The sequence below is a fragment of the Macrosteles quadrilineatus genome, unplaced genomic scaffold, assembly GCF_028750875.1.
Source record: "Macrosteles quadrilineatus isolate MER2022 unplaced genomic scaffold, UCM_ALF_1.0 Scaffold_1__1_contigs__length_201487025, whole genome shotgun sequence".
NCBI classification, from domain to species: domain Eukaryota; kingdom Metazoa; phylum Arthropoda; class Insecta; order Hemiptera; family Cicadellidae; genus Macrosteles; species Macrosteles quadrilineatus.
Genome location: NW_026542594.1, coordinates 102869991 through 102892045, shown reverse-complemented (window position 1 = coordinate 102892045; position 22055 = coordinate 102869991). Strand labels below are relative to the sequence as shown.

At 34.5% G+C, this 22055-nt stretch overlaps 1 protein-coding gene across 1 annotated transcript in view; it reads left to right on the top strand.

The window, feature by feature from the left end:
* Positions 1 to 21401, top strand: part of LOC129001386 (VPS35 endosomal protein-sorting factor-like) — a 144731-nt gene extending 123330 nt beyond the window's left edge. Inside the window, exons 19-20 of the mRNA XM_054428675.1 lie at positions 17385 to 17516; positions 20405 to 21401. Coding sequence (XP_054284650.1) covers positions 17385 to 17516; positions 20405 to 20494 — 222 coding nt within the window. The 3' untranslated portion in view covers positions 20495 to 21401. The remainder of the gene's footprint in view (positions 1 to 17384; positions 17517 to 20404) is intronic.
* Positions 21402 to 22055: the final 654 nt, after the last annotated feature.

Below are 22055 nucleotides of genomic sequence, written 5' to 3'. Positions count from 1 at the left end.
GGCCTCCTTGAGTTGATCATCCTGTATAGCCTATATTTATTTATTTATATCTTTTTCCCGGGGGGAACCCCAGGACCCCCCTCCTTTTTGGGGGGTATTCCATACCCCCCAGGCCCCCGGTGACCCCCCAAAATATATGTCTAGGACCGCCCTTGTCTTCTTTACCTATAAAACACATGGGTACAGCCTTTCTTCACTGATCACGTATTTTCATTTTCACGTGATTTTCTATAAAGTCTTGGAAAAATAAAAGGTAAAATAGATAGAATGCAGGTGTACTGGGTATGTGGTTTACACACAAATATTCATCAAACTATGTGATATTTTGTTATTGCAATGCACAATTTGAGAGTATCGTATTGTTTAAGTCGATGGAAAATCTCTGTTGATCCTGTTTTACAAGCAAACCAAAAAGACACAGTAGTCACCACTCTGCGACATCTAACCAGAAAATTGTAATCGTATGATTCTATAAGCATTGGTAGGATTGCAAAGTACTACACAAACATTATTTCAGGGGTAATAACAGTCACAATTTCCGCTGACTTTATAAGAGTCAACTAAAATATTATACTAATGGACACACAACTAAATGGAACAACTAATGGAAATACTCACGATGTACATAATATAACAGTTCGATATAAGCATTGAGTATACACGTCAGTAGATACGTGTATACCCAATGATATAAGCAACGGTTCTTGCAATTTATTGCTTATTATTTTTTAGAGTTGTTTTCGGACTTACTCTGTTTCCGGACTTACTCACACTTATATAAGGTTGTCCACGTTTGTCATTGATAATGTAGCCAGGTTACACCCGTTGTCACGAATATGTTTACAAGTTTTCCGTCTGTTTTTGAATAGCGATACATTTTTTCACATACTTAAGAACCACCTGATTTCGTGCATTACATGTTCGTCTCAATTTTATTTGCTTTAGTAGGCATTCTTTTGGTTGATGAGGACTTCAATTGGTCCTTTCAATGATTGCTCATGAAATATAGTACTTTGTCCATTAATTTTTATTGTTTGGTAAAATGGATTAAATTATCCAGCAAACCCAAATTGAAATAGTAAATATAGTATTTCAAACAAATCAGTAACATGTTAATAATGTAGCCTACATTATTTCCTTGAATTGCATAACAGCAATTAATTGAGCTGATCCTAATATAAACAAATCAATATGTTCTTCATAGGCATAACATGGGTTCTTTAAGAGCTACTGGGGCTGAGCCCAATGGATTAAAAAAATTTAAGGTTGGTTTGCAAATGTACGTGACACGCTCTTTCTAATGAGACATGAATGGTCAAAATCGCTAAAGAAATGCGGAGGAGTTCAACGGAAAAAATTCGTGTTGGCGTTATACAGTATGGTTGAAAAGTCCTGGATTGGCTATATTTTTTTAACAATATAGATAAAGTAGTGAGACTTGGTATATCAATAATAGCCATACATATCTACTGTCTTAAGCTATTATCACTTTTTTATCCCTTAAGGGGGATAGACCACAAAGACTAAGACAAAATTCTTATATAATTTTAATACTATTTTACCTGTTTTTGAAATGGCGACCATACAAATGTATGCATTATAAGCCAAGTATGAATGGAGATGAGTGGTGATGAGTGGAACGATCTTGTTGTCCTATTAGTGACTAAGGCCGACATAATCCTTAGACACAGCTGTTAATTAATAGTCCATACAGTCAATTAATACAGTAGACTCCCTCTAGTTCGGCCACCTCGGGACCGGACCACTGGCCGAACTACAAAACGGCCGGACTAACCGGATTTAGTGCATCTTACATAACCAAAATACAAATTATAGTATTGCGCAATCGTGATATGTTAAGTCAATAACCTTGGTTCAGTAAAAAAAACTGAAACGTTTAAAATCACGCATACTCAATCAAAACAAAAATTACACAACACTGTACGTACAGCAATAAATCACGTAAAGAACAGAACAATAGAAAGTCTAGTACTGCAAGCTACCGTAGTTAGCATAGGCTACTACTAAATGTTGTTTCAGAACATAAGAATGTTGATAAAAACATTAGACAGTTCATAAAACAGCATAAAATTATAGTACTTATTCTTAAAGATAATAAGGACAGTCGTAAAATATGATAAAGATAACAATGGATGACGTAAAACACCGCTTATTCTTTCTTCTTTGTTCTTCTATTCTTTCTTTGCCTCTTTGGTTTCTCTTCATCCACACATTCAACAAGTTGCCATAGTTACTAATCACCCAATCACAAACTGTTGTGAGATAGCAAGCAAGTGTACAGCAGAAATCAGTTTGTGTGAGCAGATGACTGTCAGTGCAAGGGGATAGCTTGACCTTGAAGCTAACGATGGCTATTTCTTTGTTTTGCTTTAATTTATTTTTGTCAAATAAACCGTGGTGTTTCAAAAACAATAATGGGGGAACCTACTGCATAAAAAAGTGGTCCGAAATATTTAATTATACACTGCATTTCAACATATTAGACCGAAGAAAAATTATTTATAAAAAATGTTCTTGGTATTTTTGAGGTTATGTAACATAGTTTTAAATATGTATTATCTGTAATATGCAACAATTCACCCATAGAAGCACCCGTAAACTAAACTGACATGAATTGTTTACTTCTATGGCCGGAAACTAAACATTCAAGTTCAATCCTGTCGAAGGTCATTCGCCCGTGACATATGACTTGTCCCCCTGAGACCGGGCCGGACCATCCGGCGGCCGATCCAACCGAAGCCGAACTAGAGGGAGTCTACTGTAGCAGCAGAGGTCAAGTTTGGTATCAAATTAAAGGTTTTATTCATAAAATTGCCGCAAACCCAAACTCAAACGATGATGATGATAATAATGTTAATGATGTAGTTAAAACGTATCGTTTGAAATTTAACAGCTGAAAATAAGTTAAATAGAAAAGATTTTGGTTAAATCCATCAAATTAATTGGACACTAGTAAGTACTAGTACACTTGTTGCTACCTCCCCCCTTCGGTTTCATGTATTCCTCTCAATCAGTTCAAACCTAGGAGGATTAAACATTAATGTTAATTAATGTTAAATCCTCCTATGTTCAAACCTGAAACACCCAGATCGAAACTCGCCTGTCGTTATTCGTTATACATTGCCTTATTTTTTTACTATATTTTTCAAAAAGGAAAGATTATATTGATTTACTTTGGATTTTAAAATGTGAACGTTTTATTTTATTAAAGATTTATGGTGATACGTAAATATTGTGGTATAGTAAAGTATATTATATTGTAGTTAAGTGTTAAATTTTGAAATTTTAAGGTGAATCGATATGAATCTTTTTTTATAACATGGGTCTCTCCTACCTTAACATACATACCAAGTTTCATAAATATCGGTTGGAAAAGTGCAAAGATAATGTGCCGATTTTTAAATCAAAAGATTCAAAATCCGCGACAGGCAATGGACAAGTCAGTCCAACCATGACGTAACGCGGAAGGATACGAAGATTGTTGGGAACCGCGTCGTCTGCAAAGCGTCTCGTCGTCCTCACTCGTGGTTCAGTACTCGCGTAGTCAACATGTAAAGTCGCGTTTTGTCGCTGGTGTAGGACGAATTCATTAATATCTTAATTCGTAGCTCGGAAATTCGCGTTCGGGCAGAAATTGTACGTGCATCAAATTATCGCAATTGTCAAAATTTCGCCGAATTGCATTTGGGGGTGTGTTTTATTAGTATTAAGTCGAGACAGTTGAGATGCCGGATTGATTGTTCACGTTCGTGATGAAAATTCGTACATGCATCATATCGATAGCAAATGTCAGTTTCTAGCGAATCGCGGGTCGTCGTGACGGTTTTTTCAATTGAATCATTAAACGCCAGCTCGAAAAAACAAGAATTAATAAGTCCTACACCAGAAAAAACCGTGTCGTGATATTCCGCTCGGTCAGACAAAAAGTCACAAATTACCACGAGTCAGTTTTTAAATGTTCGGTACGCGTGAATCTTCGTCGGAATGAATGTGAATGTGTCGACATGTGTACGTAAGTAAATGTATTGTGTTATTTGTGTTTTAGTATTATTGTAGTCCTGCCAATCTGCCAATTTTTCACATGTCCATTCAATTTTTACAGTCAGAATACATGTCTCATTTGGTCTGAACAATTCATGTTTTATTTGGCATGTCGAAGCACATGGTCAAAAGTTCAGGAAACATGTTTATTAAATTTTGTCATGTCCTAAAAAGAATGTAAGTTATAATAGTGATCCTAGTCGAATTAAAATTATTTATTAAATTGATTTGAAATGGTATATTAATTTTTAAGAGCAATGTTTATCTGTGATATTATTAATTTTGAGTGTTAAGTAAATTCAAATTCTATCATCATCTGTCTGTCACGTAAAACTGTTACAATTTGTTCTTACTTAAATATTTGGATTTAAATCACTTCTAATATACATATATAGATCTGAGAGTGTTTGATTGTGTATCAATTCAGTTTTGAATCAAAGCATTGTCCCGGTTGAAGGGTAGGTTTCAATACAGGCTATAAGGATAGGCTTCCATTAACGCCATAAAAGTCATTTTATTAACCTAAATTAAACAATCGACTCAGTAGTCGATTTGGCCCAGTTTGCCACTGAGCAATAAAGTGTGTTATACACAGAACTACGAATAGCCCCTTTTGCATATTAAAGTCGACTGGCCAGTTGTTAATAAATACAAATTTGGGAAGCCTGATAGCCTAAAAATAAATTAAATAAATCAAACCTAGGTTCCCGAGGCTCTGCTGTCAGTATCTCAGAAAACAAAAGAAGGTCAGAAAATCACAATCAATACTCTCCCTTTGTTTAACAGAAGTGTCAATAGAGCAAAGAACCCTTGGATTACCATTGATATCTGTATCCTTTGTAAATACTTCAGTGACAATATACAAAGCTTATTCTTTCAACAATTTTATTAATTCTCCTGTGTTGGTCTTTGTCAAGGTAATCGGCTTAACCGAACAATTGCAATAAAATACAATATCAGTCAATTGTATATTATTATACAAATTATTACATATTGGTTTAATCAGTGTTTGGTATTAATATTTCAGTACTACAGAATCATTGCCATATTTTAATAGAATTTCAACAAGAGTACATTTTGCATTCAGAGTATTGGTACACATTTTATTACATTTTAAGAAGTGTTAAATTTAAGATCATTGAAGGTATTTTCTGGAGGACATATCAGACCTCTCACGGTCCATAAATCGGACTTCTGGGATATTTAATTACAGGGCCCACTTAACATCTTTAATTCCACTGCGCACTGCTCTGTGATTGTATGTCCTCAGTAGTTCAATTAAATTAAATTAAATTTCATTTTCAAACCCCACCAGGGGGCAACTTTTTATAATACTCACACCTGTATGGAATACCTAAATTGTATTACATAAAGGTGTGAGGTGGTTTTACTTGATGGAATGATCAATTAAGTAAGGAAATAAAGTAGTTACAGAAATAAGTAAGAATCTTTTTATTTTTCTTTACAAAAAGAATATAGGAAATATTCTTTTTTTATTTTTCTTTACAATAAATATTTGTATGTAAAAAATACAAAATGGTGGATATCTGGTTCACGAAACGATTTTGAAAAAAATGTTATCCTTGATTTTCTGTTTATTTTGACCCAAGGAATTACTAGGTAAAGTATCTCCCCGCTTATTTTTAACACCCTGTTTATGATGTATTCTTATAAGTGAAAAATGTAAGCTGGTAATACAGAAAGATGTTTTATAAATAATATGAATGTACTGGTGATCTGTATATTCATCTTTTTCTTGTCCTTAGAACTGTAAATTAAAAGTCCACTCAGCAGTCGCATCGTACGATGTAGTTCTTTCCATGCGTTGTGAAATGCTAAATTTGCCGTCCTCTTCAACCCAAGTTATTTATTGAACCACTGATTGTAAAAAATTAAAAGAATATATCTTACGCATCACACTTTTGGCTACAACTTTGCCACAGACAAAACCTCTCTAACCCAAAAACAAAAAAAAATCTCGCATGCTAACTTTTCCATGTTAGAAATCACGATTTAAAACTATTTCACCATACAAATCAATTTCTATTAATTAGATCGGTAAATAGTTTAAAGTTCCAACAAAATAGTCATCGAGTAGGACTAACCAAGAAGCTCTGTGCCAAATTTCAAAATTTTAGCACAACTTTAAGTACATCAAAACACGAAATTATTGAAGTCATGCGTCGAGAGGACTATCGTTGTTTTTAACAGATTATACTTTTGACCTTCCGGCACTGTTGACTCAGCGAAACTGAACTTATATTTTATCTTATTTCGTTATATTTAAACTGCTGTTGCATTAGGTCAAATTCCCAATAAGTCAATTGCTTTAACATAGACTACGTTTTTAGCCCGGACTGTACTATTTGACTTACTGGGATTTTTGATCTACAGACACTGCAAACATTGTAGTTTTTGACCTAGCGGCACAGGTATAAATTATTTGACCTTCCGGGACTGTTGACTTTCTGCAACGCGTCCGCCTGTGATAGTGGGCTAGGTATAACTTAGCGACTATGAACAACTGGAGAGCTAAATCGGACTAGCGCAAACAGGCGTATTATCGTAGAACTCATCAATAGACGTTTTACCTGACGAGTATTCACTGCACTGACACCCAAAGAACACACTAACGAAGATTAACTCGCACTTAAGCACAATCAAAAGGTAGCTTAGCACGCTCGAAAAATGGCAAAACGAAACTCTTGAACTCTTCCTCTTCCACAGGGTAAGCCGGTCGGATTCAGAATGAATACCTTCTTCTTACCCGGCTCGAATCACCTCCCTCCCGCCATGCTCAACTCTGATTGGTCAGAGGTTACCAAAAAAACGAAAAAACAACGCTTGACGCTTGAGGGAAAGCGTAAGAAGAACTAAACAAGAAGAAGTAGAGTAGGAAGTAAGACGAAGAACTAAAGTGGAGAAGTAAAACTGGAGCAGACAACGCTCTCCGTAAAAACAGTGCAGCAGTTTTACGAGGCATGTTTTTTAAGTAAGTACCGTTTTTAAATTTCTCCGTTCCAGCACTGCGATTGGTGTTTTTGACATTTGCGCTGTGTATGGGCGTCTATTGGTAAGACCTAGCCGGAAATACGAGAAAAATCGGCCTTGTTTACATCCGGTTTCGAGAATTCAAAATGGTGCCGCCAATCGAGACTGCCGCCGACTGTGAAGTGCACGCTGTAATTAGATTTTTAAGTGCTATTGGTGTGAAAGCCATTGAAAATCATCAACATATTGGTGAAGGGTATGGCGAGAACATTATGAGTGCCATAATGGTACGCAAGTGGATCAAGGCATTTAAATATGGCCCCACCGACGTTCATGATGAGCAACGCACTGGGCGGCATCATTACTGTCCCCATACTCAGTGCGTTGCTCATCATGAACGTTGGTGGGACCGTCTTAAAATTCCCTTACCTACTTGCGTATCATTCCGTCACTCATAATGTTCTCGCCATACTTTTCACTAATCTATCGATGATATGAAATAGCTTTCACACCTTTAGCACTTAAAAATCAAATTACAGCGCGCACTTCACAGTTGGCGGCAGTCTCGATTGGCGGCACCATTTTGAATGCTCGAAACCGGATGTAAACACGGCCGATTTTTCTCAAATTTCCGGCTAGGTCTTACCAATAGATGCACATACACAGCGCAAATGTCGAAAACACCAATCGCAGTGCTGTAACGGAGAAATTTAAAAGCGGTACTTACTTAAAAAACATGCCTCGTACTTCCTCTCTCCCAGTCGTCTGCCGATGCATCTGTCACCTCGGTTCCGTTTCGAGGTTAGGTTGCAACGGTTATGTTAGTGACGCTACTAGGCCTACTCAACAGCTTATGTTTAGCTGTTTGAACTTCGTGGTTTAAATCGTTATTTTACCCCCTACCAATTTGACCCGTTACAAAACGTCACACCGTGCTAGAGGATGGGTGAGGATATCCCTCACTTGCGCTGCGTATTTCAAATTGATGTTACCGCAGATGTAATAGAATTTAATCTTGTCAACTGTATTCCCAGCTACAGAAAACTGGGTTTCGATTTTCCAAACCACAGTCTTGGATCTGAGTGCCAGAAAGGGGATATCTTGACTTAAATTTGGTCTACTGATGGATCTCCGTTGGACATTTAGGAAGTTTAAAATCAGACCGGGGTCACCAATAGATAAAAACTCTAAAATTCAAGAGGTGATAAAAACGTGTGTATTTTTAAAGTAATATAAACCAAAAGAACAATTAGTTGTTAAGAAGATAAATAAATATCACATGTGAAATGCAAATTAATACAGGGTGACACAAAGGGACCGGACGTTTTTTAAATAAGTAGTACACAGTAGTTAAAAGGAATAAACTGGTTTTAATACTGTACATAGTGAGGTAAACATTTGCCATTTGTTACAAAACCGTCATTTTTTGAAAATGACATCATGTATATGGCGGCCATGTACTTATCTACAAATGTCCATTCTGGTCTGAAAATCCTCTGAAACTCGGGTCAGGAGGTTCAATGCCATTGATATCTTCTGTTATTGCAAACTTCAAATCCTCTAGAGTGCGTGGTTTGTGAGCATGAACACGCTCCTTAAGAAACCCCCAAACGATATAATCACTAGTGGACAAGCCAGATGATCTTGGCGGCCACGGCATGTCACCAAAGCGAGAAATCACCTTGTTAGGAAACATTCATTCAATACTGCTCTCACTCTGGCGATGTTTTCGGGTGTTCTCGAAGTTCTAACAATGCCTGGTGGTTTCTTTCTTGTTATATTCCCAGTTGTTCGGAACCCTGAAACCCATCTTAATAGCGTATTTCGGCTTGGAACCGTTCCATGGCGTTCAATATTCAAATGTTGACTAAATTCCCGCTGGATTTGACGACGGATTCGCCATTTCGGACTAAAGTATTGTATGCGAAAACGCGATGGTCTAGGGTCCACTGAGCCATTTCAACAAAAATGGCTAGCCTCACTGAAGGTAATGACATAACTTCAATCTTCCTACCACGTGCAACAACAATGGAACAGCTGTTTAAAAAACGTCCGGTTCCTTTGTGTCACCCTGTATATACAGTAGGTAGTTAGGAGTCACTACCTATATATTTAGACTACAGCTTAACAACAAGACTGTTCTAGGTGTAGTTTAAATATTTTTTTAGCAAATTGTCCATATAGGAAATAAGCTATTACTGTAGGTCTCATGGTAAGACCCAGACCCAGGACTGATTTTTGTTTGTTTAATCCCCCGAGGCCAAAAACACCATCTGCTCAAATTTACATATATAATTAGGCCTAGCACAATTACTTATCATCTGAGTTTGATGAAATTTGGTTAAAACGTGTAAAAACCTACATTTAAATGTAAGAGGGGAACAGGGTTTTATGGAGTAAAAATTAGTAAAAATAAACGGTATCAGCAATCTGACTCATACTTTCTCCCTTTATCATGGGTAAGCGGTAGGAATGACTATGATATTTTATAGGGACAATCACAAGAATTGTAATATTTTTTGAACCGTAATTTTTACAGCAATGGGGCTGGCACTATTTTGTGTAGAATTTTAAGGACCACAACATACTAACTTCAGGGTGTCTACCAACCGGGAAATCCGGGATTTGTACTTAAATTTTTACTGGCCATGAAATGTACGGGAATTGTCCTTAAATGCCAGACTATGTCCTTAAATTTTTAATGGGCCATAATTTTATTGATCGCTAGTTGGTTAGGAGCACATAAAAGGTTTATCAGATGTTTGTTTACATTTTCATAATTTATTACTAGAGTAATTATGCAATAAAAATTCCATTAGCAATCTCAAATCCATTAATATTTTATCAAGACAATCAAGTGTCAAGTCAAGTACTTCCAAGAACTGTTGACTCAGCAGCTAGCTCATAAAAGTTGTATCACTTTTAAAATATTTATTCCTTTACAACTTCTTTTTTTATTACCAGGGTAATTATTATTAGATCCCAAACCTATTTTATCGTGAAAATAATAGCTTTATAATGGCTGTTAAATTCCACTTCTTGCCACGGCCAGTGCCTAGTGCCATAAAACTGTTTATGGTTTCATATTAAACATGTAAATAATCTACAGTCTTATTTTGTAAGTTAACCCCTTTTTTATGGACATTTTATCTTTCAATTGACAAAACCACAAGCATTGTTGTTTTATCACTATGTAGGCCTGCTTGGTTTCCAATTATGTCATTGCATTTTCTGTATCTTTGTCTTATATTGTTGGCTATTCAGGTTTCAATGTGTTTGATTCTTGAAAGAGCTGTAAAATATATTAAGAAAATGTAATTGAGCCTAAGATAAACAACTAATGATTGCTATGTGTCGATATTAACTTTGCAAATGAAAATACAATAATCTTACTCTGTACTTATTGCTTATTAATAGCCGCTTACCATACCTTGATTTTGTACTAAGAATTGAGTAACAATATGCATTAAAGATTTTTTTTTCAAAAGTAGTCGAGAACCTAACGTTGTGCCAGGGCGAATCATGCCAAATTAATTGGCCTGGATCGGATAAGCTATGTTATGAAGTTTACGTGACCGATGGAGATATTTGTCGCTATCGCAGGAGACAATGATTGCGTTTCTCTGTTACACTATAAAAGCTTTACCTAAAGTATAGGTAGGCCTATGTTTGTTTACTTTCAATAAATTTCTATTTTGAAATTTTTAACTCTTATCTATTATTATTTACTTTTCTCTCTGGTACAACTACAGTGAATAACAAGATTAATACAGTTTGACAAATCAGGAAAATTATTCGGTAGGCCTAATGACACCGACAAAGGTTACAGCAAAGTGTCCTTAAATGTACGGGAATTGTCCATGAATTTTTCATCCAGAATGTAGTAGACACCCTGAACTTTATCAAAACCAGCTTTATATAAAAAATCTGATTTTTGTTATTTTATGGTTTTTTAATGAGAAAATAACAAAAGTTACAATAACTTTTGAACCAAAATGTTTAGAGCAATGGGAGACGTGCAATTTTGTTCAGAACATGGTAAAGGCAGAACTGAATTGAAGAATGTTATCCAAATAATTTCTGGATTTAGGTCTCTCAGCCTTGTTTTCAGATTGGGAGTTTCTAATAAGTTACTGAAAGTAGGGTGAGTTCCACAAATGAGGTAAACAAACCAAACCTTTATGGCAAAGAGTAAAAATTGAACCGTCTCGGCCAGTTTTTTCTTGCTTAAAACATAAGCCAATGTAGGTAAATATTTAACATGCATTTGTGGGTTGGATGTAGCATCATGGCGGTCTAGTACTGCTGCTCTGTATCCGTCAAATGTTCCATTGGGAGGGTGATGCAAGCGATCACGTCCACGTTCCCTCCGGTCATTCACGGTTCTTGTCTTAAATAAAACACCAAAGTTAACCAAACAACAGAAAACAACACTACAAAGAAATGATGATATACATTGAAAGTTACATGATAAAATGGTAAGATAATGCACTGTGAATAAGCACTTTTTAACATTCACTTCATCATACTGAACTGTAACCAAAACTACATAATTTTCAGTAATATACGATTTAAGGTAAATAAATTTAACTGTTACCATAATAACTACATATATGTTGACAAGTCTTGCTAGGAAATACTTTATTTAAATTCCAACTTTGCTCTAGAAGTGATGAGTTCTGCAGTCGGTGGTTAATCTTAAGAACTATTTCAAACCATGTCCATTTAGTTATGTATAGTTATATATGTAACTAGCTATACATATACTACTATGTACTAGCTATATATGTGTATGTAGGTATATATGTTATACAGGGTGTCCCGGAACTCTCTACCAATATTTTAGGGCATTGTTCCTGGGTAAGAAACATATCTAAATATCATATTTAAATTGTCCGGAAGTCCTTAGTTACTCAGATAGCTGCCATTTTGTTTTTTTCACTTATTAATTTTTTCTGAAAATTGGTTGAACATACGAAGTTGAAACTTTGCACAAACATTTATGACAACTAGACAAAGCTACAAAAAAATTATGACGATTTTTCAAATTCATAAAACAAAATGGCGGCTGTTTAAAATTTTGTTTCTTAAATTACTCGAAAACCGTTGATGTTACAAAAATTTGACAAGAATAACTTTTTTAAGGCAATTTTATTACAAATCGATCAACACCTTAATCTTTAAGATCGGACGAGTATTAACTGAGATATGGCAGTTTTAGTGATACGTGACCGCCGGATATTAGTTGCAGCGCATGCTGAAAGCGGTCACGTATCACTAAAACTGCCATATCTCAGTTTATACTCGTCCGATCTTAAAGATTAAGGTGTCGATCGATTTGTAATAAAATTGCCTTAAAAAAGTTATTCTTGTAAAATTTTTGTAAAATCAACGGTTTTCGAGTAATTTAAGAAACAAAATTTTAAACAGCCGCCATTTTGTTTTATGAATTTGAAAAATCGTCATAATTTTTTTGTAGCTTTGTCTAGTTGTCATACATGTTTGTGCAAAGTTTCAACTTCGTATGTTTAACCAATCTTCAGAAAAAAATTTATAAGTGAAAAAAAACAAAATGGCGGCTATCTGAGTAACTAAGGACTTCCGGACAATTTAAATATGATATTTAGATATGTTTCTTACCCAGGAACAATGCCCTAAAATATTGGTAGAGAGTTCCGGGACACCCTGCAAAATGGTATAAGATTACCTGTTTCCGTCTGTGATCCTACATTTGTTGTATAGAGCTACCGGTTTCAAGGTTATAACCTCATCATCAGGTTCTTCTTGTCACTCTTGCGAGATCGTAGAGTTTTACAAACACACAAAAACACTAACATTTAAATAAATAAACACCAGACATTGACAGACGAAGACGATTAACATGAATTCGGGAACTAGTTCCACACACAACGCGGCACGGGCAGGCATTTTGTCAACCGGTAATCTTATACCATTTTAATATTTAAGAAGTGATCCTGGACCAAAGAACATCAATATGATGTTATATATAGTTAGTTGTGAACAAAGTAAATTGAGTTTGTTCCAATGTCGATGGATAGCACCACTGTTCTGAAAAGCTAGACCTTAACTGTACGTAAGTGACGCCCTTTCCTAATATTCTGATACGTATTTTGATATTATTTTTGCATGAACATTTTTTTGCTATATAAACTAGTTTGCTTAATAGCCTAATACAAAAAGTATAGTTCGTTACAAAAGCAAAAAGGGTTTTTTCAACCCATGCTCATTTCCCTGAAACTCGAGCTCAGGTTGAAAAGAGTCACTTCCTGCCCTAATGATGAAGTCTACTATTGTTTTACTTTAATATTGCTAACAAAGTATGAATAATTATTTTTCACGCACCCAACTACATCTTTTGTCATAAAATAGTATGTAATTTGCATATAAAAAAAATGCTGCTCATTGAAGAAAGGATTAGGATTTTGGAAGACAAGGAAGTGGGTACGACTACGTCGGAAAGCAAGAGTGTCAGAAAAGAGGAGACATTAGATGAGTGGCAATTGCAAGGGGACGGGATCAAGATTGGGAGATGACCCATCATTGAACGCAGTTTTTCACAGGACATGGAAATTTCAAGGCGAATTTCAATTAAATTAAATTTAATTCAATTCAAGTATTCAATTAAATTTAATTTGCACACATAGTGTATCTAGACAAGGATTGAAAGTAGGACAAGCATAAGAAGAAAGATGATTTTTCACGGGGAATCGTCTTGGAAAATAAGTCAGATTTAAGCCAGAGGTGGTGGTGGGGACCAAGGGGCTTTGGTCTATGCTTTAGGTTATCGTCCATTAATCACAAGAGAATATTTTAATGACTTTCACAGAAAGAAACTGCAAAAACATCACGTAAACTGTGAACTCAATTAGGCCTTTTACCATCTCCACCTAACCAAGAAACCCTAAAACGCTAAATAAAAAAGATCAATACAAATCCTTCTTCTCGTACGTCTAGATTGCGCACGATTTCGATTTTTTTTTTTGTCAAGTTTTCTCGAGTACATAGCGAATGACTGGTGCATATCAAGTCCTAGTTAGTTCTGAATTAATGAACAAAATATTTATCATTCTGTAAAAATAAAATTACTTAGCTTTTTAAATGACAGTACTTGTCTTTATTAATCTTTGATGTTGACATATTTGATAAGAAATGGTACTTCTAAAGTCAACTTCAAAATTTTATCAAATTTACTTCAAGCTGGCCAGGAAAAGCATAACTATAGGCTAATTCAAACGTATTTTTCCTTACACTATTACAATAAAACTTCTCATATATTGTTATGCCAATGAAACACGCATAGGAATAGAACAATAAACCAATTATAAGAAACTGTTTTATTATAAATTGTAATTCACTTATAACCTAGTATTAAAAATTTAAGAATGTAACTTTCTACCTTGGAACCCTGATGACCAGTGAACGATAAAATATCTTGGAGTATGGCTGGACAAAAAACTTAATTGGAACTACCACGTCAATAAAAAACTGTCCCAAGGTTATGCACGCTTACAAAGCTTTTCCCTTTAATCAATAGGAAATCTACTCTGAAGCCAGCTTGTACAGTTCTAATCTACAAATCAATAATTCGGCCTTTGATTTAAAACTGATCATGAGGCAACTAAATAAAGTTAAAATATTGTAAATAATAATTTTTTTTGTGAAAATCCGATTTTTCTGTTATTTTATGGGAAAATAACACAATTTACAATAGGTAGCTTTTGAACCATAATTTTTACAGAAATGGAATGTGTACCATTTTGTTCAGAATATAAAGGACTATAACATACATCTCCTATCTGGGGATTAGCTAGGGCCTATACCAAAAAACAAACTCTTCAAAATTCAAGTGATTCAAAACAAAATTCTAAGAATAGTGGTGAATGCTCCCTGGTTTGTTAGAAACAGGCATATACATGAAGAGCTAGGAGTGGAGTCTTCTCGGCCTTTATTGAAAAAACCACTTCAAAATTTCTGAAATCTTTAAACAATGTGCATTAACTTAATGGTTAATAGTGCATTAACTTAATGGTTAATAGTGCATTAACTTTTCATCTTAGCGAAGCAACTGAGAACAGGAAGCTACGTCGAAGGCTCCCTCAAGATCTATTGGATGAATGAAGCCTATAGAAGATTAAATATATTTATCTAAATGAATTATGTTGCAGGGTGTCTCAGGTCTGGGCGAACCCACGATGTTATTATTGTTAATTTCTTGTTTATTTTGTTAACACTACCGTGAATAATGTCATCATTGAACCAGAAATTAATGCTTAAAAAATGTAACCACAAAACATAAAGATAACATAGATATGGTTTACATAATCAAAGATATATAAAACTATTATTAATGATAATGACCATTTTAACAGGAAAAATGTAGGTAATATCAAAGATAACTAAAGTCTAAACAAAAGTATTCTGAATAATAATCAAAGGATGACACCCAGCATTGGATATTATGTATCCGTAAAGTCTATACTGGATCTTCATTAGAATACATTTACAACAATGTGATTACTACAAATTCTACAATATAATAATGGTATAGCAAAAGTATCCTGAATAATAATCTAAGGATGAGCGGCATTGGAAATTATGCATCCGTAAAGTTTATACTGCATCTTCATTAACACACATTTACAACAATGTGATTACTACAAATTGAACAATGTAATCAAACATTTGCAAAAGTCTTTGATAACAAAATATAACGTAGTCGTGAGGACACATGGTTAAAGATTTTATTTATTTATTTATTACTTGGTACAGCACATATACAATGAATTTATATAATACAAAACTGCATAAGCCTTAAAAGAGGCTTGTCCGCAGCGTTTCTTATAATACTATTGTCTTTTCCATCTTTATCTTGATCTTGAGTCAGTGTGAACTATTACTGTACAGAAACTTTAGAAAAATAAATTAAATTCAAAAATAAGAACAAGTGTAAATGCAAGGAATATTCTTAAAATTATTTAACATGAGTATATACTTTCAGATTACAAACATTCAACAAACAAATAAACATCTAACAAGGAATAATAACAGCTGAAACGAACTTTATAACATACAATAAAACAGGAACAGGAACTATATTTTTAACAGTTGATAAAAGATATATGTATATATATAAAATTCTGTAAAGAATAACAGCAACTGAAAAACAACAAAAGACACAACTTGTATTATACTATGATTTAACAACAACAACAAATAAATGATATGATTAGTAAAGTAAAGACCTCAATCACTTAAATGGTTTTTGACGTTGTAGGCTAACTACTAGACTACAGAGCCACTTGGCGATCGAGCTAATAAAATTTTGTATATATAGTTACATCATCAGTCATTCAGGAAATTCAACCACTTCACTCCCCAGTCCAACTAGGATCAGACCAGAACTACTCTTATTTCATTGGTCAGTTTAGGGGATCTCACTGTGACCAGGTGTGTATGATTGTGTGCGTAGGCGACGCTAGCGCGACGTGGTGCCGGATTTCAGAACTTTATGCAGACGCACACTATAGAAAAACCGGCCCAAATGAGATCCACCTGTTTTCGGCAAACTTCGGGTATTTCCGTGATCCTGATAAGCTCAGGATGACCAATCAGATGCTTTGGCGTTCCGAGATCCACCACCACGGATCTCGAAGCGCCAACGGATCGCACTGTGCCGTTGTGTAAACAAAGTGCGGATCTCGTTTCGACACATTTGTAAGAGCTCACATACAGACAGATACACACTCACATCACTTCAAAAACCACTTTTTTGGGAAACGGATCTTTCCACTCAAAATTCACACTCGGAAATTTTGAGAAAAACAATACTTTCCCCATATACTATGGTTTAAGGGGAGAAAGTAAATGGAGAAAATTAAAGTAAATGTAAATCCCGAGATCGATACAGTGATAAATAATAAGGTATTTCTTCAATAGATTACAGCATTCAACTACACAATACTCCTTGTTTAATAACACTCCCCAAATATAACATAAGGTTTTATATAATCATATGATTTATAGTAAAGACAGAACAAGAGACCAGCCCTTTTATTTAATTCCTATGTTATTAAGGGTAAGGGAGCTGAAATTTTCTTAGAATTTTTTAAACCCTACTCAATAATTGTGTTAGTAATTAATTGTGGTTTCAAAATGTTCGGTCCATAGATAGGCAAGAAATATAAAATCAAACGTTTAAACCACTTTGTGGGACACCCTGTATATGATATCGCATAACATATATATATATATATAATATGTTATTCTTGGTTTGTCGGTTACTCATTAAGTATTATGCTTTGCTGTTGTAGGCAATCCTTGCCTTGGACTTGTTCATGGCAGTGATGGTGAGGGGTGATCTGTCCAGCCAGGGCCTCGCAACATTGGCAGTTAACCTCTGGAACTTGGCCAACAAGCACCGGCAAATCGACTCAAAGCGCTTGGTAATGTTCATGTAGCAGGGCATAGGTTATTATCATCATTTAAAAAAATTCATCGACGATTCATTGGCGAAGCAACTAATCAAATTTGAGGATCACAGATGATTACTGTTGCTATTTTTCAATAGTGTATTCAACCTAGGCCCCACTAGAAAAAGCAGGCCATGCTGCAGGATCCATGACGTCACACTAGTGCATAGATTTCATTGATAAATTCATTGCCATCACCATTCCCATATGTTTTAGGTAAATAAACAAGCTGGCTGTTTGTAAGATTTTAATGGTAAGAGTTTAGTACAACTATCCACCACTGTGACGTAGTGTTGCGCTGCCCGAGCTGCAGCATGGCCTGTTTTTTCTAGTGGGGCCTTGATTCAACTTAGGTAAGTTATAACAATTGTTGATACAGTTGGCATATTTTAACAATCAAATTTTATATACTAAAAACCTTTTGCAATACTTACGACAGCTAGCCTGACCATACTACTGGACCAATTTACACGCAGGTTGTACCAAAAGAAAGGTTATCAGTCCTATATGTGCAGGTTTTATTTGTATTTTGAGAATATTCATGTTAATTGGGTCAAAAATGGAAATTCAACTTTCTTATGTAGATTTAACATTTTTAATATATAGCTCATTCTATATATTAATAGACAAGCATGTTTAGTGAAATTTTTTTTTCTCAGCTCCTTTGAATTGCAGGGAAAATCTACGCATACTGTTAGATTAATGTTAGCCTATGTAGATGTGCAGAATCCCTTTATAAATTAAAAATAGACAAAAAAATAAGAAACAAAAATGAATTTAAAATATGAATAAATAATAACGTGGTTCTTATGGGGTGCCATGTTGGTAACCAAATAACAACAAAATATAAACAGAAAATCAAAACAAATGGAAGAAATTGCAATCACATGTTTTATTTAGAGCGTTGGGTGAAAATAGAGAAGTTTGCACAATGCATACTTTTGGTCGAGTTTTCGGCCATGGGGCGAGCTCTAGTTCATACTAAAATAGTCACCCTTAACCCTAGGAACTGCCCTGGCCTGATTAATGCAAAATTGCTCGATGCCCTTGCAATTTTGGCCATTTTGCAGAGGTTTTTTTAACAGTTCCCATTGCCTAAAGTACTGTTAATAACCTAGTCATATTCATACTTGTTTTGTTCAGAAAAGAAAGAAAGGAGATTTTGAATAAAATATCAGGAATCCCTAATGGTGGTTTTTTTGCAAAATGTGAAAAAATAAATTTTTGGAATAATTTTGAAAAGCAGGGGCCTAGCATTTTTACACCAAATGTTTTACAGGCGATCTAAGATATATTAAATGTAGGCAATTTATTTCCCTACGTGGAAATGTGACTGATTTGTTTCAAATAATTTTTTTACCAGAATTACGGGGGGAAATACGGAAAATGGGGAAAATCAACAAATTTGTACTTCAAATTTGAAATATAATCAGAAGTATACAATTTATATACAACTGTTGTTATATTACTAAAGGTAACAATACATTTATTCAGAATAATGTTATATTGTTCAAAGTTATAACTTTTTTATAACTTTATATGACTTGATAAACAAAATTTTAGTTTTTACGAAAACTAAAATTAGTTACCGTGGTCAAAGTTACGATAAATATTACACGTATTTATAGGAAATATATTCCTGAACACGAAAATATACATATACAGAAAACAAATAAATAATATCATAACATTAACAATAAACAAAAGGTTTCAGAAGCATGTGAGACACACATACCATTGTAGGCTAGGCTATGATTTAGGCCTAGGATATAGGCATAAACTCTAAACAACCACTATAGTTCGGCCACTCCTCCAGCATTGGTTTAGCATTAGCGCGCAAGTCGTTTTCTAAGCGGCCAAACTATATTTCAATAACACAAATTTGGACATAAATAATAATACTTATCCAGTGTAATATGGATAAATACTACTACTAAAACTCATACACCACCTGACAATACACTTCTTTTACACTAAAACACTAACCTCTGATGAAAATTAGCACAGATAATAATGTAGCCGCACTGTAAACCTTACTTACAACTTGTTTTTCCAGTTAAAACTAATGTGTCACCTGAGTCTCAAAATCTCAATACTGAAAGGTACCAAATCATAGAGATAAAACGTTTTATTAGCTTCAAATATGTATGATTCTCATAACTCTGTGTCAAGTATCAACATATTTATTCGTGATTTAGAAATAACCGCCGTTTAAACGTCATCTGGGCAAAATGGCCAACTGACAAGACAGCTGTTTTCAAAAAAATATTTTTCAGACTTCCTAACGTCGTATGACTAAGTTCTCTATACGAAAAAAAAAGAACAACTCAAGTTCTTTACAATGGTACCAACCACTTCCTATTCAGGCCAAAATTTAGACTTGTAGATTTTTTTCAAGAAAACGTGTTTTACAAGATTTTGTCGATTGCGGCTTGAAAATGTTACGCACCCAAAATATTGTTCAAATTATAATAGCAATTATATTGATCTGTTAGTGCTACAAGGTTCTTTTATACATGAAAATAAAAGTTCAGAATCTCCTTTTTCCAACGGTATCAAAATTATTACGCTTCTGGATCATTTTCACGCACCGAGCGCACACATCAGAACGCCGTTAAAACGTCGCAAGGGGTTAAAAACCCTCTATTTTTACCTAAAAACCTGTTCTTCATAACAAACTAATTTTATTAAAAAAACTGCCATTATTAGGTAATGTAATGACTCAAGTAAATGTTAGTCATGTCGGAGGAGGAAGGACATACAAGAACATGAGTATCATGTTCTTGTATTATGTTATAATGTTCATGTTCTTGTATCATATTACCTGTAGTAATTATACTGGTTCCTACTTTTTGTTACAGAAGAGAACGTTGGAATGTTTGAAAAGGAGAAGTTCTGCTCAGCCTGATAATATTTACAGTGAAGTGCTTGCCAAGTTAGAATTACCTTGAAGTTTTTCCAAATTGTTTTAACTGCAAGACAGATTTCTCCTGCTTTAGGTTAAAATATTTTGTCATGCTTGGGAAATATTACCCTACCATGTTTGGGTTAGGAGAAATTGTCTTACAACAAAAATATAAGAACCAATCAGGATGCTAGTAGTTAATGAAGAAACACCAGCTCAAAATTTACTTTAAATAGTTTGTTTGGTAAATTGATAGAACTCTATGTGTGTGCATGTTAAAATCGGGATTTTTGTCATCATCTGGGCAAGTCATGAGGTGGTTCTTTATGCTGTGGTAAAAACATTTGTATCAACATCATAAAGAAGGGCCATGTAATTGGTACCATAGACTAAAAGAATTAAATATAGACCGTCAGCTGTGCTGCGGTTACCATAGCTTCTGGCGCACACCGTTTGGAGCGCCATGTAGTTACGGCGTAGGCGCTACGTAAACTACAGCGGTGTGCGCCGGAACCTATGGTAACCGCAGCACGGCTGACAGTCTATATTTAATTTTTTTTGTCTATGTCGGTACTGAGTGGAACTGTGTTCAAAATTGGACAGGTTTTCATCTCCACATTTTTTTATTGCATAACTCAAAATATTCAAACGCATAGCTTTATAAACATTGTGAAATTCAATGGATATTGAAAAATTAAATTAGTATCAACATTAAAACACCAACATTGTTGGTATGAACAGCACAGGCAGCTGGTTTTAGTAAGCAACCCAACTAAGTAAACCAGTCAGCTGTTTTTCCTGATTGACTGGTTCAAAATCATATGTTATTTTATTTATAATATTAATAAGAAAATGTAAATCATTTAAGCCTGAATACTCTATATTGTTATTGATTCATATTTTTATAAGTTGTAAAGAAATAATAAAGATTTAATCTTTATTTCTATAAGATATTTTTAGTAGTCTTTGTTTTAATTTTACCCACTCCTTGGTCAGACTCGTTAGCTGATCATGCATCTGACCTGTATTATACTAAAAAATTCAACTAAAGAGGTGTAAAGGTAGAACCTGCTTGATAATCTATTATCAATGGCTTCATGGGGGGATGCCATCCAAGGTTGTTGTTGGATCCGAGATTCATAACTTATTTCTGCTGAAGGACATAGTCTAGTTTGTATTGGATGAGAATTGGTTTTCTAACAGTATGCAGACAGATTCACTGGAAGTTCAAATTCAAACTCGCTCATCATAGGGAAATAGTATTTTTGTAAAAATAAAAATTATTATGATTTTGTTCCAGAGAGAGCAGTTTAAATCTCTTGGCAGAAAAAAAAACGTCTGAAAAATCAATTTAGAAAATAATGTTTATATTATTTTGAGAATATCTTTAAAACTAATGCATATACATAAGAAATTAATATAACCATTTTTGTAGAGAATTTTATCATCTTTCTTTTTATAATTTACATTTTTTCCGTACAACGCACGGTTTTTAGTGTAGAAGTAAAAAACTAAAAAAATGGGGTCTTTCCCCCCTCCCCCCGCTGAAGCAGCAGGGCCAGGGGCAGGGACTTTTGGTATTTTTATCTTCTAACTACCCCGAACAC